Below are 24,216 nucleotides of genomic sequence, written 5' to 3'. Positions count from 1 at the left end.
TAGCTCAGACATGCCTTTCAAACACAATTTGATGAACAGCCAGTTGCTCTATATACCTTGGTCCTGGAAAATCTACTTAGGGACGAGTCCAGGATAAAGCCCCTATCTACTATATACAAGGAGTGACTTCCCTCCATTCACGTTGGACATGAGCCCCTTAAAACGAAGTGGCTCTCTGATCTCCCTGAGCTGGATGAAGAAGACTGGGAGGAAATGTGGGAATGTTCCTATTCTCAGTTGGTGTCTACTAGAGATAGACTGATCCAATTTAAGATTCAGCACTGAGTTTACCTTACTCCTGTGCGATTACATAGAATATATCCGTCAGTCCCTGCTACCTGCTGGAGGTGCTTATCAGACTCAGCGGACTTCATTCATATTTTCTGGCGTCTCCATTAATCCAGGTATTTTGGACGGCTGTAATTTCTGTCATCCTCTCGGTCGGTCACTGCTATTCAAGTACATCTTTAGGACACCAATCTGTGGTGTATACTTAGAGGGTGAACTTACCTGGTCCCCACTCTGACTCCGCCCTGATGGAGGCCGATGGTTAGTGCCAGGTAGGTGAGGGTAGGTGTTGGTCTCCACCTCTGAGTCCCATGCCAATTGCACCCTTTGAGTCCCATCCCTGAAAAAGACAGAACCGTGTGATAACTGAAGCATGACATGTAAGCCATGTGCTCCTGTGTCAAGTGTACGGAGTGTGATATGTGGGCCATGTGCTCCTGTGCTCATTGTACTGGGGGCGACACCTGAGCCGTGCTCCTGTGCTCAGTGTACTGGGTGTGACATGCGAACCGTGCTCCTGTGCCCAGTGTACTGAGTGTGACATGTGAGCCGTGCTCCTGTGCTCATTGTACTGGGTGTGACATGCGAACCGTGCTCCTGTGCCCAGTGTACTGAGTGTGACATGTGAGCTGTGCTCCTGTGCTCAGTGTACTGAGTGTGACATGTGAGCCGTACTCCTGTGCTCAGTGTACTGAGTGTGACATGTGAGCCGTGCTCCTGTGCCCAGTGTACTGGGTGTGACATGCGAACCGTGCTCCTGTGCTCAGTGTACTGAGTGTGACATGTGAGCCGTGCTCCTGTGCTCAGTGTACTGAGTGTGACATGTGAGCCGTGCTCCTGTGCTCAGTGTACTGGGTGTGACATGCAAACCGTGCTCCTGTGCTCAGTGTACTGAGTGTGACATGTGAGCCGTGCTCCTGTGCCCAGTGTACTGGGTGTGACATGTGAGCCATGCTCCTGTGCCCAGTGTACTGAGTGTGACTTGTGAGCTGTGCCCATTCCCAGTGTACTGAGTGTGACATGTGAGCTGTGCTCCTGTGCTCAGTGTACTGGGTGTGACATGTGAGCCGTGCTCCTGTGCTCAGTGCACTGAGTGTGAGATGTGAGCCGTGCTCCTGTGCCCAGTGTACTGGGTGTGACATGTGAGCCGTGCTCCTGTGCCCAGTGTACTGGGTGTGACATGTGAGCCGTGCTCCTGTGCCCAGTGTACTGGGTGTGACATGTGAGCCATGCTCCTGTGCCCAGTGTACTGAGTGTGACTTGTGAGCTGTGCTCCTGTGCTCAGTGTACTGGGTGTGACATGTGAGCCATGCTCCTGTGCTCAGTGTACTGGGTGTGACATGTGAGCCGTGCTCCTGTGCTCAGTGTACTGGGTGTGACATGTGAGCCGTGCTCCTGTGCTCAGTGTACTGGGTGTGACATGTGAGCCGTGCTCCTGTGCTCAGTGTACTGGGTGTGACATGTGAGCCGTGCTCCTGTGCTCAGTGTACTGGGTGTGACATGTGAGCCGTGCTCCTGTGCTCAGTGTACTGAGTGTGAGATGTGAGTCGTGCTCTTGTGCTCATTGTACTGGGTGTGACATGTGAGCCGTGTGCTCCTGTGCTCAGTGTAAAGGGTGACATGTGAGCCTCGTGCTCCAGTGCTCTGTGTGCTTTGTGCATATCTCCCAGATTAGTGTTAGGATGTCATCTGAAAGCTGAAGTGCTGATGCATCTTAGATAAGAATTTAAGGGTGTGATCTGGGTGATGTATTTCTGTAATTAGGGTGTGACCTGGGTGTTATGTCCCTAGAATAAGGGTGTGATCAGGACGCAGTGTATCTGTTTTAGGATGTTATCTGGGCCTCATATTGCTGGAATTATTGTGTGATCTGAGTGTTGGGTCTCTGCAAATAAGCCAACAGTACCAGCCAAGATTCTAACCACGTGTTGGCAGGCTGATTGTACCAAAATTGATCAATCCATCCCCTCGGTACAACCAGTATGTTGGATGTTTCATACGATTGTTGCCAGCAGCTATAGCCGCCAGCGATAATCACTGTGTGTTCTCCCGGCGGCAGGGACGGCTCCCTGCACCCCCCAACCAGAACAGCACAATAGCTTTGCGGGAGACATATCCCCATCAACACCCATGGTTGCAGGAAGGAAAATTACACCGTGTATGGCCAGCTTTAGGGTGTGATCTGGGTGATTTTGTCTCCAGATTTAGGGCGTGATTTGAGTGTTTTGTATCTCTTAGCCTGTTAAGAGTGTTGTCCTAATGTTGGTGTTGTGTTGTAATGGTATTGCTTAGATGGTCCTTACCTGGCTCCAGGGTTGGAGTGCTCAGCGGCTGTGTGGATTGCTGTGCCCGAGAGGGGACGGAGTGCAGATCCTAGACGAATCCCACCTCCGGTGACGGCTCTGCTGGCAATGTTCAGGTTGGTGAGCTGAGGGAGAGAAGTTTATATTAACACAAGTAAGGTGGAGCAAATAAACAGAGTAATAGCGGGAAGCCATAGAGTAGTCGAGATATCGCTGGAACTGAGGAAGGATCTCTGCAAGTCTTGTCCTGATTAGTGATCAGTTATTTGTACTAACAGACTTATGGGTTAATATATGTACATAATCTTGAGAGTGATCCCTAATAGGTTAATATGGATACAGACACATTAGAGACTGGCACTGAGGGGGTTAATGCTGGTGTGGAAAGTGGGCTCTATGTACTGGAGGAGCCACCTCACTGCTGTTGGTGTGAGCTCCTGTGGAGTGCCACGATGTGCAGGGACTGAGCATGTTCCTTTGAAGTGCAGGGTGATTGAGGAGATGGTGTGTGTTCCTGTGAAGTGCAGGGTGGTGGAGGGGATGGCGTGTGCTCCTGTGGAGTGCAGCGTGGTGGAGGGGATGGCGTGTGTTCCTGTGGAGTGCAGGCTGGTGGAGGGAATGGTGTGTGTACCTGTGCAGTGCAGGGTGGTGGAGGGATGGTGTGTGTTCCTGTGGAGTGCAGGGTGGTGGAGGGATGGTGTGTGTTCCTGTGGAGTGCAGGGTGGTGGAGGGGATGGGTGTGTGTTCCTGTGAAGTGCAGGGTGGTGGAGGGAATGGTGTGTGTACCTGTGCAGTGCAGGGTGGTGGAGGGAATGGCATTTGTTCCTGTGGAGTGCAGGGTGGTGGGGGGATGGTGTGTGTTCCTGTGAAGTGCAGGGTGATGGAGGGAAAAGCGTGTGTTTCTGTGGAGTGCAGGGTGGTGGAGGGGATGGTGTGTGTACCTGTGCAGTGCAGGGTGGTGGAGGGATGGCGTGTGTTCCTGTGCTGTGCAGGGTGGTGAAGGGAATGGTGTATGTTCCTGTGGAGTGCAGGGTGGTGGAGGGAATGGCATTTGTTCCTGTGGAGTGCAGGGTGGTGGAGGGAACGGCATTTGTTCCTGTGGAGTGCAGGGTGGTGGAGGGGATGATGTGTGTTCCTGTGGAGTGCAGCGTGGTAGAGGGGATGGCGTGTGTTCCTGTGGCGTGCAGGGTGGTGGAGGGATCGTGTGTGTTCCTGTGGAGTACAGGGTAGTGGAGGGGATGGTGTGTATTCCTGTGAGGTGCAGGGTGGTGGAGGGATGGTGTGTGTTCCTGTGCGGTGCAGGGTGGTGGAGGGGATGGTGTGTGTTTCTGTGGAGTGCAGGGTGGTGGAGGGATGGTGTGTGTTCCTGTGAAGTGCAGGGTGGTGGAGGGATGGTGTGTGTTCCTGTGCGGTGCAGGGTGGTGGAAGGATGGTGTGTGTTCCTGTGTGGTGCAGGGTGGTGGAAGGATGGTGTGTGTTTCTGTGGTGTGCAGGGTGGTGGAGGGATGGTGTGTGTTCCTGTGGAGTGCAGGGTGGTGGAGGAGATGGTGTGTGTTCCTGTGAAGTGCTTGGTGGTGGAGGGGATGGCATGTGTTCCTGTGAAGTGCAGGGTGGTGGAGGGGATGGTGTGTGTTCCTGTGCGGTGCAGGCTGGTGGAGGGGATGGTGTGTGTTCCTGTGCGGTGCAGGGTGGTGGAGGGGATGGTGTGTGTTCCTGTGCGGTGTAGGGTGGTGGAGGGGATGGTACGTGTTCCTGTGGAGTGCAGGGTGGTTGATGGGACGGTGTGTGTTCCTGTGCGGTGCAGGGTGGTGGAGGGGATGGTGTGTGTTCCTGTGCGGTGCAGGCTGGTGGAGGGGATGGTGTGTGTTCCTGTGCGGTGCAGGGTGGTGCAGGGATGGTGTGTGTTCCTGTGGAGTGCAGGCTGGTGGAGGGGATGGTGTGTGTTCCTGTGCGGTGCAGGGTGGTGCAGGGTGGTGGAGGGGATGGTGTGTGTTCCTGTGCGGTGCAGGGTGGTGGAGGGGATGGTGTGTGTTCCTGTGCGGTGCAGGGTGGTGGAGGGGATGGTGTGTGTTCCTGTGCGGTGCAGGGTGGTGGAGGGTGGTGGAGGGGATGGTGTGTGTTCCTGTGCGGTGCAGGGTGGTGGAGGGGATGGTCTGTGTTCCTGTGCAGTGTGCAGGTTGGTGCAGTACTGGGACTGGAATCTGGCACAGCCAGGGCACACGCATCTTAATAAGCAGTGCAGTCAGAGATGTTAGTTACCTGCTGGGTAAACTGTCTTAGCTGAGTGAGGTTGTTTCTGCATGCTTGTTTCTCTGCCAGCCGCTGCAATGATGCGGTCACTGCACCCACATTATAGGGGTCTTCCAGCCCTTTCAACGATCCTGCAGAGTTACAGCGTGTCCGTAGAGCACTTGTCTGGGCACTGGCTACACCAAGGAAGATAAAAGGGGACATGTGAGGAGAATGCAGGAAAGGGAAAGAAAAGAGTATGTGGTGTAAAACTGATGGTGCTGACATACTTGCATTACAATGGTGCATTGATAATATAATCACTATAATGTAATGCTATAACTGGGAGCTGTATGAAAAAGTCAGCACTTTGAGCTGCATCTATGAAGCAACCAATTACATTTCAGCTGGTATGCTTTTTGGAAAACAAGTTGGAAAATAAAGCATCTGACTGGTTGTAATGGGCATCAGAGACAATGCGTTTCTCTACTAGGATGTAGTAAGATTGCAGCACACTAGTGAGGTACATACCTGGTCGGGATGAGCTTGGCCGGCTTAGTCTCTGGCTGTAGATTTGGGCAGCACTCTGGAAGGAGGAGAAGGCTCCCAGGGTACAGGTTTGGGACCAGGGTACAGGCTGGACCCCGGGGCCAATGCTGGTAGAATGAGCAGAGTTGGAGGAAGTGTACAATCTGCTTCCTGTGGAGGGAGGACAAGACTGACGTTGATGTGATGGGGACCTGACCACTGATGTGGCACTACCCTCTGATAAGACACTGGTCACAGGAAGACTGGCAGCAGAGATATCAGCAGTCTCAGAGAGCCCGGCTCCTGCTGAGAGAGAGGCAAAAGGGGATTTTAGAAGAGGGGGCCAGCAGTTCAGGGTGTGACTGACATCCAAGAGAAAATGATCTTGTTGTATGGGGTAATATGACAATGTAAGAGCTCACCTGGGACACTTCTAGACTGACTGCCTTCCTGCTGCTGGAGGTTCAGACTGCCATTTTCTGGTCTTCTGTCCATCACACCGTCCAGAGTGCCTGCAAAGGAAGACATGTTAGAAGAGAAAACTGGACAAGTAGTGGATGGGACTATGAGTGGATAGGACAATCAGTAGAAGAGACAATAAGTGGATGAGATAATTAGCAAAAGGGACAATCAGCATAGAGGACAATAGGCTAAAGGGGACAATCAGAGCTTCGGGCAACCAATGTCATCTGTGCACCATAACAATGAGAAGCCTCCCTGTCCCTTCATGAGAGAACTCCTCTATCACTCACCCGGCTGCCTCCCTCCTTTTGGCACACTGGCTGACCCGCCCAGGAAGACACTTGCAGATTTGTTCTTGTGGGTATAAAAGGTAAGAACCTCCTCTAGGTCACACTCACTGAAAGACATGGCACAGCCTCAGAGAGCATACAAGTTGACACATCACAACCTTACAGAGCATGCAGGATGACATGGCACAACCTCAGAGAGCATACAAGTTGACACATCACAACCTTACAGAGCATGCAGGATGACATGGCACAACCTCAGAGAGCATACAGGGTGACATGGCAGTGGCACAATCTCAAGCAGCATTCAGGATGACACGGCACAACCTTAGAGAGCATGCAAGGTAACACAGCACAACCTCAGAGAACATGCAGGATGACATGACACAACCTCAGAGAACATGCAGGATGACATGGCACAACCTCAGAGAACATGCAGGATGACATGGCACAACCTTAGAGAGCATGCAGGTTGACACGACACAATCTCAAAGACCATTGTGGGTGACATGGTAGAAACCCAAACAGTATGCAGAATAACTCAGCTGAGCTCACAGAGGCCACAGTAAGCCAATTATTATTACCTAGCTTCAGATATGAAGGCCTGAAAATCCTCAGGATCCACACCTTTACCTGCACCATCTGAGGAGTCTGGGGAGCTCATCTCACGTGTCTCCTATAAGAAGCCACAACATGAGTGACACAAGAGATACAGAGCATGGCAAGGAGTACAAGACTGGCTACATAGGGAATGCTGGGTATTCAATGTAGAGTACACTATACATTGTAGAACATGGAACAAAATTAGGAGAAGCCTTTGCACAGTAACAGTACCTAATACAGTACAAATAAAAGCATTCCGGATAAAAAGGAACAAGAATTCTATATAATGATTATAGTATACCGGAAAGAATTCTCAGAACATAAAGCTTCAGGTGCTAAGGACAGGAAGAACAGGATTCTGGGTACACAGGATAAGATACAGGAGTGTGTTGCGGGTACAAACGGTGGAATTCAGTGGAGTATTTTAGGTACACAGAGTGGGATACAATAGAGGATTCAGGGTTTTGAACACATGGTCACCTGGTTGTACAGGGTAATGAAGTCACCCAGCTGATTAGCCAGCAGTTGACGCCTCTCCTGGAGCGGTACAGAACGGCCTGGGAGCGTCACACTGACAGATCTCTGCAAGTTACTGGCTGCGCGCTGCAGAAACCTCAACACCAGCTCCTGCAATATGCAACATGAGTCAGGCAATGCCACAGAAATGTTTTATACTTTACCGACACCAGCCACTCACCATCTGCTCCTCCTCTTTGGGTAGAGGCTTTTCTGAGTCCTGCTGTCTCTGGAGGCGGCTCTGCACCCGCTGCAGGTAAGTGGAGAAGGCCCAACGAGCCTGAACCTTGCTGCAAACACAGATCATCATAAGTGTGGGAAGACAGAGTACCATCCGTAATCCGCCAGGTTTTCAGCAGACATACCTCAGGTTTTCCCCTCTCTGTAGGATCTCCAGGATGCTAACCCGAGGAGGGGGTGGGGGAGGGGAAGGGGGAGGAGGCACTGTCTGCTGCTCCAGGGATGGAGGATCCGGCATCTCATCCACCTCTTCTTCCTCAGCTTCATCCTCCTCTTCCTGCTCAGTTGTGGAGCCCTCTGGGGGGTGAGACAGCCCTGTTATAGATATAAGCAATAGATCAGTATACAGGAGAACGCTGTAACAAACAGTTACTCCAAGTAATTTAGGGGGAGGAGCATGCAATATTTAATCACTACAAGGTGTAGGAGGATAAGCCCATGATATGCCATTTGTGTTACAGATGTGGGGGAGGAACTAGCAGCACAAAAATATTATAGGAGGCGCAAAAAGATGAGCCTATGATATCAGAAGCCTGTGATACCCAATCTTAATAAGAACTTTGGGAAAGGAGCCTGTGATAGCCAATCTAAAAAAGGAATGCAGTGGGGGAGCCTGTGATACCCAATCTCAATCCGAACAGAGGATGAGCTTGTGATACCTAATAACAATAAGTGCTGCAGGGGAGGAGCCTGGAATACCCAACCTTCATAAGAACTGCAGGGGAGGAGCCTGCAATACCCAACCTTCATAAGAACTGCTGGGGAGGAGCCTGCAATACCCAACCTGCATAAGAACTGCAGGGGAGGAGCCTGCAATACCCAACCTGCATAAGAACTGCAGGGGAGGAGCCTGCAATACTCAACCTTATTAAAAACTGCAGGAGAGAAGCCTGTCAAACTCAATGTCAACAAGAACTGCAGAGGTATGAGCTTGTGATACCTAATAACAAGAAGTACTGCAGGGGAGGAGCCTGTGATACTCAGTCTCAATAAGAACTGCAGGAGAGAAGCCTGTCATACTCAATCTCAACAAGATCTGCAGAGGTATGATATTGTGATACCTAATAACAATAAGTACTGCAGGGGAGGAGCCTGTCATACTCAGTCTCAATAAGAACTGCAGTGGCTGAGCCTGTGATACCCAATCTCAAAAAAAACTGCAGAGGATAAGCATGTGGTACCCAATAACAATAAATACTGCAGGGGAGGAGCCTGCAATACTCAACCTTAACCACTCGCCAACAAGCCGCCATCGTTATACTGCCGTTATACTCTTTTAAGAGATATAGCAGGAGCCTGCCTGCGCCCGCTGCACGGCGGGGGAGCTGATGCACGTGGCCGGAGGCCGCGGTGTCTGCCGGCCACCCGCGATCGCTCCGCAGAGAGCCAGAATAGGGATCTGTTGATGTAAACAAACAGATCCCCATTCTGCCAGGGGAGTAGAGAGATCGTCTCTAGTGATCAGGAACAGCGATCTCTCTCCTCCTCCAGTCAGTACACTCCCCCCACAGTTAGAAACACCTCCCAGGGAACACATTTAACCCCTTGATCACCACTGGTGTTAACCCCTTCCCTGCCAGTGTAATTTATACAGTAATCAGTGCATTTTTATAGCACTGACCGCTGTATAAATGTCAGTGGTCCCAAAAAAGTGTCAAAAGTGTCCGATCTGTCCGCCGCAACGTCACAGTCCAGCTAAAAATCGCAGATCATTGCCATTACTGGTAAAAAAAAATTATAAAAATTCCATAAATCTATCCCCTATTTTGTAGACGCTATAACTTTTGCACAAACCAATCAATATACGCTTATTGCAATTTCTTTTATCCAAAAATATGTAGAAGAATACATATCGGCCTAAACTCATGAAGAAATTTTTTTTTTCAAATTTGGGATATTTATTATAGCAAAAAAAGTAAAAAATATATTTTTTTTTTCAAAATTGTCGGTCTTTTTTTGTTTATAGCACAAATAATAAAACACGCAGAGTTGATCAAATACCACCAAAAGAAAGCTCTATTTGTGGGGAAAAAAAGGACGTCAATTTTTTTTGGGTACAAAGTCGCACGACCGCGCAATTGCCAGTTAAATAGCACAAAATGGCCTGGTCATTAAAGGGGGAAAATCTTCAAGTCCTTAAGTGGTTAATAAGAACTTCAGGTGAGGAGCCTGTGATACCAAGTCTCAATAAGAAATGTGGGGAGGGAGATTTTTCACAACCAATATCAATAAGAATTATAGAGGAGGAGACTGTGATGCCTAATATCAATAAGAACTGCAGGAGAGGTACACCAGATACTTTGTCTTTCTGTGAACCCAATTGCTCAGGGTCCCACAGAAAAGTAAAACTCCTAAAATCCTATTTGCAAGTAGGAAGGTTTATTGGTCACTTATGTACAGGGCAGCCCAGCTGTGGCTCTACTTACCGGCCCGGCGAACCGAACCATGTTTCCTGGCCTTACGCATCTGTAGTGACAGCAATTTGCGCTCATACAAGGCAGCATGCAGCTTGGGTCTGGTGTCACACTTGTGATTAATGCCCATCCTGTAGGAGAGAGGGAGACAGTCACACTGTGCATGTCTATGAGGTGAATAGGGGACAGTTACACTGTGCATGTCTATGAGGTGGATAGGAGACAGTTACACTGTGCATGTCTATGAGGTGGATAGGAGACAGTCACACTGTGCATGTCTATGAGGTGGATAGGGGACAGTCACACTGTGCATGTCTATGAGGTGGATAGGGGACAGTTACACTGTGCATGTCTATGAGGTGGATAGGAGACAGTTACACTGTGCATGTCTATGAGGTGGATAGGGGACACTTACACTGTGCATGTCTATGAGGTGGATAGGAGACAGTTACACTGTGCATGTCTATGAGGTGGATAGGAGACAGTTACACTGTGCATGTCTATGAGGTGGATAGGAGACAGTTACACTGTGCATGTCTAAGGAATGGACAGGGAGAGCCAGGCTCATACTTACCTGTCCGGGAAAAGGTGAGTGGCGAGCATGTAGTTCATTGATGTTTTATGTTCCAGGAATGAGCTGTATCAATAGGAAAAAATAATATGATTATTATCATATTATTAGTATTAGTATTATTACTAGTATTAGTATTAATATAATACGTTTATTTACCTATCATGCCAGGATGATAGATAAATAAACGTATTATACTAACACTCACCCATAAAGTGACCATGTGTCATGTCTGGGGAAAATACGAACATAACTCCCCCTCCTCGATTCTTCTTCCTGGACTCTGTGCAGTATTTTTACCTGGAAACACAAAGCAGTTATTTGTAATTCTCGATATCTGTTCTTATACTGCATGTATGGACTCTGCACAGTACCACTTTTTTGTCCCGTATGTTGGGTGCAATTCTCAGTATTTCTTCTTATTCTGTATGTATGGACTCTGCACAGTACTACTTCTCTTGTCCTGTATGCTGGGTGTAATTCCCAGTATCTCCTCTTATTCTGTACGTATGGACTCTGCACAGTATCACTTCTCTTGTCCTGTATGCCGAGTGTGATTCTCAGTATCTGTTCCTATACTGTATGCATTAACTCTGCACAGTACCAATTCTCTTGTCCTGTATGCTGGGTGTAATTCTCAGTATTTGTTCTTATTCTGTACATATGGACTCTGCACAGTACCACTTCTCTCATTCTATGTTAAGTGTAATATTGTACACAAATTGCAAGGACAGAATTAAACAGACAGACAGGTGTCCATCACAGGAAAGCTGACCTCTTCAGTAGAAAGCCCCAGGGTGCAGCTTGTGCGATTTCCGCTCTTGTCTCTGCTCCCAGCTTGCAGGCCCATTTCAATGTCACTGGCAGATAGGGGGCGCTGTGTCTGTGAAGGTAATCATTTACCTTTATATAAAGTATGTTGACGGGGCACCGTTTTGATTATTTTTCTCCCACGGCTCTTACCTTTGCTTTAGGAACTCGCTTGTCATGCAGCATGACTCCTCCACGGCCCGGCCTCTGCAGGGGGTCCTGACACTCCAGTCCTGCACAATCAGCACTGTTATTCATCACACCGACAAGAACAACCCCCCCCCCCCCATCATGGACAATAAAGCCGCTATATTATACTCACCAACCAGCGTCAACATGTCTGAGATCATGGAAGCCTTCACTTTTAAATCCAGAGGAGCATCACTGCAGGTACAGCAAGGAAATTACTACTAATCAGTGCTATAGAGAGATACACACTTGGGGCACTGTGCAATCACAAGAGTAACAATATAGAGAGGCGCACACTGGTCAGCTTGGGGCACTGTGCAATCACCAGGGTAACATTACATAGATATTCACGCTGACCAATACAGGGCACTGTGCAATCACAAAGATAATGTTATACAGAGAGACACTGACCAGCAGGGGGCACTGTGCAATCACCAAGGTAACAATACATGGAGACTCACACTAACCAATAAGGGGCACTGTGCAATCACAAAGATGATGTTATACAGTGAGACACTGACCAGCAGGGGGCACTATGCAATCACCAGGGTAACATTACATGGAGACTTACACTGACCAATACGGGGCACTGTACAATCACAAAGATGATGTTATACAGAGACTGACACTGACCACCAGGGGGCACTGTGCAATCACTGGGATTGAGGGGTTGATTTACTAAAACTGTAGAGTGCAAAATCTGGTGCAGCTGTGCATGGTAGCCAATCAGCTCCTAACTTTTGCTTGTTCAAAAGACCTTGAAGCTGATTGGTTTCTATGCAGAGCTGCACCAGATTTTCCACTCTCTGGTTTTAGTAAATTAACCCTAGAAGCTTACGCCTGGTACACACTATTAGTTTTTCTTTTTTTTTTTAAACTGTCAGCCTTGGTCGAAGCTGGTGTACTAATGATCCAATGTTAGTACAGCAAACCCCCCTAGCTGAACTGTTGTGTTCTGACAGGGAGACGCCCCCCCTGCCAGAACACTTTGATCAGCGATCTCTGCCATTGGCTGAGAGTGCTTAACGGCTGCTGGTTTTGCAGCATGCTCAACCCAACAGAAGCTGTCAAAAACCTCCGGCTTCAGTTGGACAGGCTGCCATACACACGGACAGAACGTCGGCCGTTTTTTATTGAAACGGGCATTCGGCCCATGTGTATGGGGGCTTTACAGTCACCATCAGGGGGCACTGTGCAATCACCATGATGATGTTACACAGATAGGTTCACACTCACCAGCCAGAGGCACTGTGACATCACTAGTATTCATACTCACCAGGCCAGTGACGGAGATAGATTAACTTCCAAAAGCCAGGGCTTCATATTGCTGTCAATCAGCACATCAAAGCCATAGAGCTCTGCAGTAAAACTACACAGAATCAGTATTACAGCCCAACGCAGGAGGGCAGCACCACCATTTCTCTCAAAGGGAGGGCATACACTCACCAAAGCAGTTTCCTCTGTTGGCAAGGAGGGATTTACAAGCAGCAGCAATCAGAAGTTCCCCAGAGATAATTGTTTTAATGATCAAATCCTCCACCTGAGACATGAGGCCTGAAACAAGAATATCCAGCATTAGAACCAGATTGGTGTCATATGAGGGTCAGGGGAGGTTTGGGGACTGTCGTGGTACCTGCAGTGTCCTTCCCTTCCTGTTTTAGGTATCGAAGCATTGCGCTCATACTCCATTTATTCCCATAATCCTCCACTTCTGGGTCATCGCAGCTAAGAAAGGACAGGATGAGAGTAAAGAAACAATAGAGGAGGAGAATATAATATAACACATAGGGGTTGATTTACTAAAAGCAAAAAGACTGTGCACTCTACAAGAGCAGTTGCTCCAGAGCTTAGTAAATGAGCAGAAGCTCAGGGGACTTCCATCATCCAATCATGTGCAAGCAAAAATGCTGTTTTATTCTTTTTCTTGCACATGATCGGGTATTCTTTGCAAAGTGAAGCTTTACCTCATTTATTAACCACTTAAGGACCAGCCTCGTTTTGGATTTTAGGCGTTTACATATTTAAAACAGGTTTTGCTAGAAAATTACTTAGAACCCCCAAACATTATATATTGTTTTTTTTTCTAACACCCTAGAGAATAAAATGGCAGTCAATGCAATACTTTTTTCTTATAAGCGCACTTTTTTTGGAAAAAATTCACTTTTTTGAATAAAAAAAATAAGACAACAGTAAAGTTAGCCCAATTTTTTTTTATAATGTGAAATATGATGTTACGTCAAGTAAATTGATACCCAACATGTCACGCTTCAAAATTTCGCCTGCTCATAGAATGGCATCAAACTTTTACCCTCACAAATCTCCATAGGCGACATTTAAAAAAATTCTACAGGTTGCATGTTTTGCGTTACAGAGAAGGTCTAGGGCTAGAATTATTGCTCTCGCTCTACCGGTCGCGGCGATACCTCATATGTGTGGTTTGACCACCGTTTTCATATGCGGGCGCTACTCAAGTATGCGTTCGCTTCTGCGCGCGAGCTCGTCGGGACAGGGGGGTTTTAAAAAAAAAAATTTATTATTTTTATTATTTATTTTACATGATTTTATTTATTTTTACACAGTTTAAAAAAAAAAATTGTGTCACTTTTATTCCTATTACAAGGAATGTAAACATCTCTTGTAATAGAAAAAAGCATGTCAGGACCTCTTAAATATGAGATCTGGGGGTCAAAAAGACCTCAGATCTCATATTTACACTAGAATGCAAAAAAAAAAGTCATTTAAAAAAATGACATTAAAAAATGTGCCTTTAAGACGTATGGGTGGAAATGACGTTCTGACGTCGCTTCCGCCCAACAGTGTCATGGAGACGAGTGGGCACCATCTTAGCCTCACTCGTCTCCAGGCACAGAAGGGAGACAGATGCGATCGCCTCTGCCGCTACCGGCGGCTCCGGTAAGCGGTGGAGGGCACCAGATTGCGGCGGGAGGGGTACGAATCCGCCACAGAGACCACTTTTATCTGAAAGCCGACCGCCGCACGAAAACGGGGATACCGGGGTTATGGCAGCTAGCTGCTGCCATAATGATAGCCGCCACAGTTTGGACTTACATTGGCGTGCGGCGGTCGGCAAGTGGTTAATTTCTGGAGCAACTGCAGTTGTCCTCTGCAAAGTGCACAGTCTATTTGCATTTAGTAAATCAACCCCAAAATCTGTATATACACACACATGTACATACCAACACATATACACTGTATAATGCATGTATATTTCTGGAGCCTCAGGTACCTGACATAGTCACCGCTCTTCTTATTTACACTGTAGTTGGTAAGGTGCATGAACTGGTTTTTGATGTGTTTGGCTGTTCGGTCATAGCGAACTGTGGCAAACCTGCGTAAAAAAAAAAAAAAGGGGGGGGGGGGAGTTCACTGTCAAGCTATCAAAAACAGGATTCTTGTACTTAGGGCAAAAACTTTCTCTTGAAGTTTATTGAGGGAGGAAAGAATTCAGAAACAGGTTATACTGCTGTCTACACTGTTTAGCCTGTCCCGTATAACCCCTTCTCTACCCAGCATGCCTCTGTTTTGCGAGATAGCAATATATGGGTCCCAAGAAAACACTAATTCCCTTCCACAGGCGGTGGTGTCAGCGCGGGGCATTGATAGTTTCAAGAAACTATTAGATAAGCACCTGAACGGCCACAACATACAGGGGTATACAATGTAATACTGACATATAATCACACACATGGGTTGGACTTGATGGACTTGTGTCTTTTTTTGACTTCACCTAATATGTACTATGTAGCTATGTAACTAAGAGTTGGAAACTAATCTTTTTTTACAGTCCGGACATCATAAACGCAGTCCAACTGAGGGGTGGGCAACAGCCAATGACAGCACCAATTACATTTAGAGCAGTATCTGCATGCCAGAGTTGTCTGAAGGAGCCAACTCCCAAATCAAGGATAAATAGGGAGAAGTCCTCTGTAAAGCGGAGGAACTGCCATGATCAAGGGGAGGACAGAAGATCAACCCAATGTTGACGAGGACATCCAACAAAGGCCTGGTCAATACACCGGTTCCAGAAGGAGCCCCCAATTAAGCAGGAATAGTCTGTGCTGGTGAACCAGACGAAAGTTCTGTCTGGGACTTCGTTTTTTAATCAAAGGATCATCTATATCAGTGGTCGCCAACCTTTCGCACCGAATGGACCACTAAACTCACAATTTTGAATCCCACGGATCACTAACATGAATTTTACATGTCTTATACACACAATGCTCCGGCTCTCTGCCCCCCTCCTCCTGGATCACACTGCTGCCTTCAGGGCTGTACACATGGGCCGAATATCACGTGGTATCGGCCCGGTTCAATAGAAACCAGCTGACCTTCAGCTCATGTGTTGCAGCCGGTGAGACAGAAGCTGGCCCAACTTCCGGCTTCTGACGATGGTGCATGACCGAAAAAAGCCTGCTGACTGGCATCCGATCAACACTCTCATCCAGTGGCTGAGAATACTGACCGGTGTGTTCTGGCAAGAGGCGGTTCCCCTGTCAGAACACAATAGCACAATAGCTCAGCAGGGAAGATCGCTGTAGTAAGATCGTGTTGTTTTTACAGGATCTCCTCCCGAGCTCTTCAGTACTTTTTAGTTTAGCCCGCTGTGTTGAATGAAAAACAAAAGTACAGCATGTACCAGGCCTCATAAACACAATACTCCGGCTCTCTGCCACCCCTCCCCCTGCCCCACTCTGCATCACACTGCTGCCTTATACAGACTCATTATTGGATCTCACCTCCTTATCCAGCAATATGCTCGAGCTCTGTGCTCCCTCCCACAGTCTGATCAGCGCTGCCATTGGAAGTCCCCTTCTTCTTCACCTCCTGCTCTCTGCACTACTCCCGGCTCCTCCCTCTGAGTTCACAGGAGCCGGAACTACAGAGGAGTCATCAGGTATCAATGTGCACTGACAGTATTGACTGTTGGGGTGCATTAAAGTGCTTGTAAACTCAGAAAAAAAAAAACTGCAAGACAAAGGCATAATGAGCTAGTATGCATCACATAGTAGCTCATTATAAAAAACGTACCTTAGATCGAAGCTGTTGCAGCAGTCCCCTACATCGCTGTGACCGGCAACATGTCTCCCAGAGTTATTTCTGGGTTCACAGGCTTCGATTGGCCGGAGCTGCGATGACGTCGCTCCCGGTCATGGCACAGCTCCTGAAGAAATAGCACGAGCGAGCCATTTCTTCAATGCACATGTGCCGATGACGTCGGCACATGCGGATACAGTGAATATCTCCTAAACGGTGCAAGTTTAGGAGATATTCACAGTACCTACAGGTAAGCCTTATTATAGGCTTACCTGTAGGTAAAAGTGGTAGTACAGGGTTAACAACCACTTTAAGAAACAACAATGGTTATACATCCGCCACAGGACCATCAGTGGTTTACGGACCACTGGTTAGCAACCACTGTTGTAGATGTCTCTCCTTGAGCTCAGATACCCAGATGCCAAAGGAGAGGCTGAAGGTGACAGAGTCCACAAGAGAGACCATGGCCATAGAAGGGCGTTTCCCAGACACCCCACAAGCCCAAAAGAGAGAGGAAGGGGTAATTTCTATTACAAGTAAGAAAGAGGGAAAGGGCCCACCTAAAAGGTACCGCCTCAGTGGGGGCCTAAGTTGAACCACCTTGCCTGTTGATAAAGTTATGAAGCCTCAGACCCACGCAAGGTCTGCAGGGGTAAAGACCAGCCTAAGGGCCCAGACAGCGGGAGTCCAGAAAAAAAAACACTTTGGGAGGGTCTCCTTAGTGTTCTGCAAAGGAGTTGCCAAGAGAAGCCACTAGGAGGTAAAATCCAGTGCTTGGAATGGATACTTCTGGGGGATGCTAAATGGACAAAACTTTATGGAACAAAAGAACCAGCTCAAGAGGATTCTTGTCAACCTTGTAGATCAGGAGATTCATTGGGAAAGGGATGGGACTCATGGGTGGTAAATAATATGATAAACAGTACCCGAAGATAGAAAACTCCCCTTTAAGTAGGGGTGCAAGTTCAAGAGGGATACAATTATGAAGAGAAGTTCCTGCCAAGGGAGGAACGAGAGTGTGGGGAACTCAAACAGGACTTGGCTGATTGGGAACATTCCTCTTAGGACACTGATGAGGAACAACTGAACAAGATTTTTATTCTCAGGAATCTGGCTTGATGCCTCCAAGGGATGACCTGAGCACCCAAATGCTGGCGAGGTACACTGGCCAGGGACCCAGTTGAATGAATAAACAGAAAAACAGCCCCACATTTAAGCTCTGCAGTCTCATTGAAAAACCGGAATTTGAATAAGCACATGCAATGGTTGCAGTAGAAGAAGGAGTAGGATGGGGTTCCTCTGAATCACCTCTCTCCTACATTATGGCAGGAGCATGGACGGAGGAAACCTGTGGCAGTGGAACCATACTCTGTGACTCTGCGACATATTGCATCTGCTCAGCAGTATTGCAACTAGGTACAAAGAGAGGCCAGGCAACAGGTACAGATGATGGTTTCAGGCAAGCAGTGGAAAAAGCCCAGAGACCCACGTGGTGCTTCAGGAGCAGCAGCAAGATGGTGCTTCCTCTGGGCTGAATTGAGAGAAAAAGAGCATGGAATACGTTGAGCACTCCACCGAACTGATATCAGTACTCATTCCTTCTGCCTTTATTACAGTAAACCGACAATAGTGGAACATTTAAAAAGACCCCCCAAAGGTGCAGCAGTGAGGTAGCTCCTGGGGCTTAAGCCAGACAGGCCTTACTTACTTAAACCATAGAGGATTTATTTTATTTTATATCAGCCAGATAGATGGCTGATCAAAAAAAAACAAAAAATAAATGGATTCCCCCATCCACACATTCGAGTCCTCCCCTCTGTGCCATTGTATTCTCACAGCGGTACTCCCCCTGCTCCCTGCTGTGAGAATTTACTGATCAGCGCTGCAGCCAACTGGCTGTATCTGTTGATTGAATAAAAGTGTCCAACTGTCCCAACTGAGAGGAGCGGATCACTAAACTGACTCCTTTTGAATGGGAATGGCCATAAATGGATCAATATTTAGTCAGTTCCCGCTGAACCGGATAGATTTCAATCCATCTATGGCCAGCTTAAGTGAGTCTTCAGAGACAGGGACACACCTGGGGCTCTGGACTTGGAAAGTGTTTTGCAGCTAACACAGTAAACGCAGGTCTGGCAAGGGCCATAATGGAGAGCCTAACACCTGAAGGTTACATTCCAAGCTAGTCCTGCATGTCCAGTCCAGCGGGGTCCACATATGGCCTCCAAAGCTAGTGCTGAGAAGCTGCCGATCCGGATAGCTGCTTTGTAGAGACGAATCATAACAGAAGTCACCGAGTTACAAACAACACCAGTATTGTGGTGAAAATTGTTATTAAAAAGTCTTCAAGATTGGAAGGCTAGCAAAAAAAGATTCACATTTTGCAGTTGAAGAAAAGGCATCCCACCTCCTAGATCACAAAGAAAACGGAGACATGCTGGTAGTGAAGGGGCTATTCTGAGCCAGGTTACTGTATTTTTGTTTGCCAGTGTCCCAACCACCGATAGGCGGCAGCATAACCCGGCTGTAATAGAATTCCTATGTCCCTTGTAAATTTATCCCTATCCCACCTTTAGGACCTTCCCCAATTTTATATAAAATAGGAGTGTTTGCTTCCTCTCTTTTTCACATAGTTATGTTAATGTTTGGTCAGTACAAAGGTTGCTTGGGGCCTTTGAGTAGTAGTACCCATTTAGAACAGTCCCAAGCCGGTCACAACTTCACTCAGTGGGGGGGAAATTTACTAAAATTAGTGAACACAGAACCTGGTGTAACTGTGCATATTAACCAATCGGCTTCTAGTTTTTTTTGTCAAAGCTTACTTGAACAAGCTGAAGTTAGAAGCCAATTGGTTTCTATGCGCAGCTGCACCAGATTCTGTGTGCACCATTTTTAGTAAATCTCTCCCAATATACTGTATCCATAATCATGCACTTATTGTTATTTACAATGCCAATTGCTGAGTCTACTGATACACCATGTATTTGCCTGTATTTAAAATGGTGGAAATGTTGGATTTAAAAAAAAAAAAGAAAATAAATATTGTTGTGTCCCTCAATGGATAATAAATAAAGAAGGCAAGGGGTGAAAACTACAGAAATAAAAAGCAGGCACTTTGCTGTGTGTGGGGCTTCAGCTTATGTAAGAGTGGTGTGAACAGCAAGCTTTGGCGAAGCATTTGCAGAGCTTTCAGCAGGCTTTGTTGAAGCTTTTAAAGTACCATTTAACTCCAGTTTGTATATGTAAAACACAGATCCTAATGGGAGTGCTGAATCCCACTTTAAGAAAGCTGCTAGCAGGCTTCAGCAGGCTTTCAAGAAGTTGTGAAGCCTGCTAGTAGCTTGTTGAAAGTGGTCATCAGCAATCCCAGTAGGATCTGTGTTTAGCATTTACTAACTAGAGCTGAATGGTACTTTAAAAACTTCAACAAAGCTTGCTGAAAGCTCTGCAAATGCCTTTTCAAAGCTTGCTGTTCACACTGCTCTGATACAAGCTGGAGCTTGTGTGAAACTTGCCATACTTACCTAGTAAGCCCTTCTTCATACAGATAAATGATTAGAGGATCGTACGAGGTGATCAGCACATAGAGGCGGACATCAAACTTAAACCCTAGAGGGGGGAAAACACAGTGAGTTGGGACAGCCGGCTACTCCCCTCCTCACTACCTGCTTACCTACTAGAGCTCTGATCATATGACCCCAGCTCAGATATCACCTATATACCACCCACCCAAGGATCGTTTCCTCATCACCTGCTCAGAGGATTATAAGAACCCTACTCACTTCTACACTACCCGCTCACCTTCCCACCACCCAGAGGATCTTATGACTCCAGCTCATACCTCACATACAGTATATACCACCCACCTGAGGATTGGATGAGGCCCCCCAGCTCATCTCCTCATCACCCCCTAGAGAATCATATGACCCCTGCTCACCCCTCACCTATATACCACCCACCCAAGCATCGTATCCTCATCACCTGCTCAGAGGATTAAAAGAACCCTACTCACCTCTACACTACCCACTCACCTTCCCACCACCCAGAGGATCTTATGACCCCAGGTCATGCCTCATATACAGTATATACCACCCACCTGAGGATCGGATGAGGCCCCCCTGCTCACCTCCTCACCACCCCCTAGAGGATCAAATCACCCCTGCTCACCCCTCACCTATATACCACCCACCCAAGGATCGTATGATCAGGATATGGTGATGATCATATGACCCCAGCTCTGATCATATGACCCCAGCTCACATCTCACCTATATACCACCCACCCAAGGATTGTATTCTCATCATCTGCTAACCTCCTCACCCCCCCCCCAGAGGATCATATGACCCCAACTCTGATCATATTACCCCAGCTCACCCCTCACTTATATACCACCCACCCAAGGATCGTATAATCACCACCATATCCTCCAGGATTGTATCCTCAACAACCACCAAAAGGATTATAGGGACCCTACCTCTACACCGCCTGCTCACTTTCTCACCACCCGGATAATCATATGACCCCAGTTTACCACCTCACCTAATATACCACCCACCTGAGGATCAGATGATGCCCCCCGCTCACCTCATCATCCACTAGAGGATCATATGATCCCTGCTCACCTATATACCACCCACCCAAGGACCTATTACACCCTCCTTCCTGCTCACCTCCTCATCACCAGCTCAGAGGATCATAAGAACCCTACTCACCTCTACACCACCCACTCACCTTCTCACCACCCGCCAGAGGATCATATGACCCCAGCTCACCAATCACCTATATACCACCCACCTGAGGATTGGATGACCCCCATCACTCACCACCTCATCATCCACTCAGAGGATCATAAGAACCCTACTCACCTCTACACCACCCACTCACCTTTTCACCACCCACCAGAGGATCACATGACCCCCAGCTCACCCCTTACCTATATACCACCAACCTGAGAATTGGATGACCCCATCACTCACCACCTCATCATCCACTCAGAGGATCATAAGAACCCTACTCACCTCTACACCACCGCTCACCTCCTCACCACCCACCAGAACATAATTTCACCCCCACAAAACCTCTTCGCCACCTGCATCCTCCTCCACATACAAACCCTCTACCAAAATATGAGGGCTTCTGACACTCACCATCTATGAGTAGAGGGTTACTGACGTAACGAGACACCAGAATATTGTCTTCCAGGCTTATCTGTGAGGGCTGGAAGGGAGACAGAAAGTTGGGCGTCAGTGCAAAACAGGAAAGAGACGCATACTGCAGAACCTGTTAACATATATCTTAAGGCTAAACTTTTTTTAGTTTTGGATAGAGTGGAGAGGGATTAGAACCCCTGTCAGTTTTTATTGAGGTCTGTGTACCTGTTAAGGAGATTTGCCCTCTCTATGGCCTCTTGCACACGGGAGTAAAAAATGCCACATTTTTCACTGATATAAAAATTTGATGTATTGTTGTCTATGGAACAATGCATACAGCTGAGTAAAGATCAGTAATACAGCCATATGTGTGCACCCCAAAGCTCAAACACATATGTGTGTCCATGTGTATCTATACTGACAGTGTCAGTAGGGCAGTGGACAGTGTCAGTAGTATTTATTTGTATTATTTTATTTTTTATTATTTTACTTTTTTTTTTTTTTTTTACAAGTTTTTTAGGAGCCCAGTTAGTGGTAAAATAGCAGGGGTTTAAACAGTGGAAATCTGCACCACACAGGGTGATTAGTGTGTGCCCAGGCACATCTGGCACACCCTGTGCGTATGCCTATGAATACAGCATTGAGTACAGAGCAGTAAAACAAAAATAGAACATTTTACATTTGAGTTCAGTAAATTATATGTATATAAGCACGTTTTACGCGAGTATAAATGAGTATATTACAACTCTGGCAATGAAGAAGCATTTTATTAGTCTATACCGTTACGCACCTTTACGCAAGCCTATACTCAAATTAGTCAAGGTCTTTACACACAGACTGTTTACCATTATTGAAAGTGAAAGTAAAAGAAAATCCTAAATTTTGGGTTGTCCCCAGAAAAGTAAAAAAAAGAGGGGAAATCTTTCAACGGGGACGCTAGTTCTGGTGACCTGGGGGTTCCCACGAAATTCCCTTAATTTGCAGGGGCTTCCTCTCACTTCCTGTTTGGCTATGGGACAGGAAGTGAAGGGAAATCTCCACAATGAGACACAGATAGCGAAAAAAAAAATCTGGCAGTGGTAAAACCCTCTCTTGCTCTATCCAAAATGAAAAAAAAAAAAAAAAAAAGGTTTGAGGATTTTCCTGTCCTCAATAACTAACAACCACAGTGAAAAATCCAAGACACAGGGGTTGGTACACAACATGGAATGCACACTAAGAACAGAGAGAGACAGCTTGGGACGCACAGATTTCTATGACAACTCAACAGAGAGAGAGACGAGAGGGAAGAGCACGGAAGACAGGCATTAGGAGAAAAAGGCCCACAATAACTAGACAATATTGTTACAGTGACATACAGAGTTCACCAGATAGACTCCCCGTCCTCTGGATGATGCCACTGGCTTTACAATCCAAGGGCCACGATCCTTAGAATAAGCATCTGCAGAAAGAGACACTGATGGAAGATTTCCTCACAATTTCTATGTATAAAATCAGATTCCCCATACTCTGCGTCCCCAGCTACTATTACAGTGCCTTGAAAAAGTATTCACACCCCTTGAAATTTTCCACATTTTGTCATGTTATAACCAAAAACGCAAATGTATTTAATTGGGATTTTATGTGATAGACCAACACAAAAGTGGCACAGAATTGTGAAGTGGAAGGAAAATGATAAATAGTTTTCAACATTTTTTACAAATAAATATGTGAAAAGTGTGGTGTGCATTTGTATTCAGCCCCCTTTACTCGGATACCCCTAACTAAAATCTAGTGGAACCAATTGCCTTCAGAAGTCACCTAATTAGTACATAGAGTCCACTTGTGTGTAATTTAATCTCAGTATAAATACAGCTGTTCTGTGAAGTCCTCAGAGCTTTGTTAGAGAACCTTAGTGAACAAACAGCATCATGAAAGCCAAGGAACACACCAGACCGGTCAGGAATAAAGTTGTGGAGAAGTTTAAAGCAGGGTTAGGTTATAAAAAAATATCCAAAGCTTTGAACATCTCACGGAGCTCTGTTCAATCCATCATCCGAAAATGGAAAGAGTATGGCACAACTGCAAACTTACCAAGACATGGCCGTCCACCTAAACTGACAGGCCGGGCAAGGAGAACATTCATCAGAGAAGCAGCCAAGAGGCCCATGGTAACTCTGGAGGAGCTGCAGAGATCCACAGCTCAGGTGGGAGAATCTGTCCACAGGACAACTATTAGTCGTGCTCTCCACAAATCTGACCTTTATGGAAGAGTGGCAAGAAGAAAGCCATTGTTGAAAGAAAGTCATAAAAAGTCCCGTTTGCAGTTTGCGAGAAGCCATGTGGAGGACACAGCAAACATGTGGAAGAAGGTGATCTGGTCAGATGAGACCAAAATTGAACTTTTTGGCCTAAAAGCAAAACGCTATGTGTGGCAGAAAACTAACACAGCACATCACCCTGAACACACCATCCCCACCGTGAAACATGGTGGTGGCAGCATCATGTTATGGGGATGTTTTTCTTTAGCAGGGACAGGGAAGCTGATCAGCGCTGTTGGGAAGGTGAATGGAGCCAAATACAGAGCAATCT

At 46.9% G+C, this 24,216-nt stretch overlaps 1 protein-coding gene across 2 annotated transcripts in view; it reads right to left on the bottom strand.

Moving 5' to 3' along the window:
- Positions 1 to 24,216, bottom strand: part of TTLL5 (tubulin tyrosine ligase like 5) — a 41,536-nt gene that overhangs the window by 3,244 nt on the left and 14,076 nt on the right. The window contains exons 6-28 of one of the 2 annotated variants that reach the window (XM_073608887.1): positions 23,004 to 23,086; positions 21,643 to 21,712; positions 20,020 to 20,104; positions 14,688 to 14,789; positions 13,074 to 13,165; positions 12,887 to 12,994; positions 12,717 to 12,798; positions 11,574 to 11,635; positions 11,405 to 11,484; positions 11,217 to 11,324; positions 10,650 to 10,741; positions 10,445 to 10,507; positions 9,883 to 10,001; positions 7,582 to 7,771; positions 7,398 to 7,506; positions 7,181 to 7,327; positions 6,682 to 6,773; positions 6,101 to 6,207; positions 5,771 to 5,860; positions 5,352 to 5,654; positions 4,851 to 5,017; positions 2,592 to 2,716; positions 511 to 628 (exon numbers count right to left, since the gene is read on the bottom strand). In XM_073608887.1, coding sequence (XP_073464988.1) covers positions 511 to 628; positions 2,592 to 2,716; positions 4,851 to 5,017; positions 5,352 to 5,654; positions 5,771 to 5,860; positions 6,101 to 6,207; positions 6,682 to 6,773; positions 7,181 to 7,327; positions 7,398 to 7,506; positions 7,582 to 7,771; positions 9,883 to 10,001; positions 10,445 to 10,507; positions 10,650 to 10,741; positions 11,217 to 11,324; positions 11,405 to 11,484; positions 11,574 to 11,635; positions 12,717 to 12,798; positions 12,887 to 12,994; positions 13,074 to 13,165; positions 14,688 to 14,789; positions 20,020 to 20,104; positions 21,643 to 21,712; positions 23,004 to 23,086 — 2,594 coding nt within the window. The remainder of the gene's footprint in view (positions 1 to 510; positions 629 to 2,591; positions 2,717 to 4,850; positions 5,018 to 5,351; positions 5,655 to 5,770; positions 5,861 to 6,100; positions 6,208 to 6,681; positions 6,774 to 7,180; positions 7,328 to 7,397; positions 7,507 to 7,581; positions 7,772 to 9,882; positions 10,002 to 10,444; positions 10,508 to 10,649; positions 10,742 to 11,216; positions 11,325 to 11,404; positions 11,485 to 11,573; positions 11,636 to 12,716; positions 12,799 to 12,886; positions 12,995 to 13,073; positions 13,166 to 14,687; positions 14,790 to 20,019; positions 20,105 to 21,642; positions 21,713 to 23,003; positions 23,087 to 24,216) is intronic. The other variant, XM_073608888.1, reaches the window with a different exon arrangement.

The sequence above is a fragment of the Aquarana catesbeiana genome, linkage group LG13 (assembly GCF_042186555.1).
Source record: "Aquarana catesbeiana isolate 2022-GZ linkage group LG13, ASM4218655v1, whole genome shotgun sequence".
Lineage (NCBI taxonomy): Eukaryota > Metazoa > Chordata > Amphibia > Anura > Ranidae > Aquarana > Aquarana catesbeiana.
This window is presented reverse-complemented; position numbering and strand designations above follow the sequence as displayed.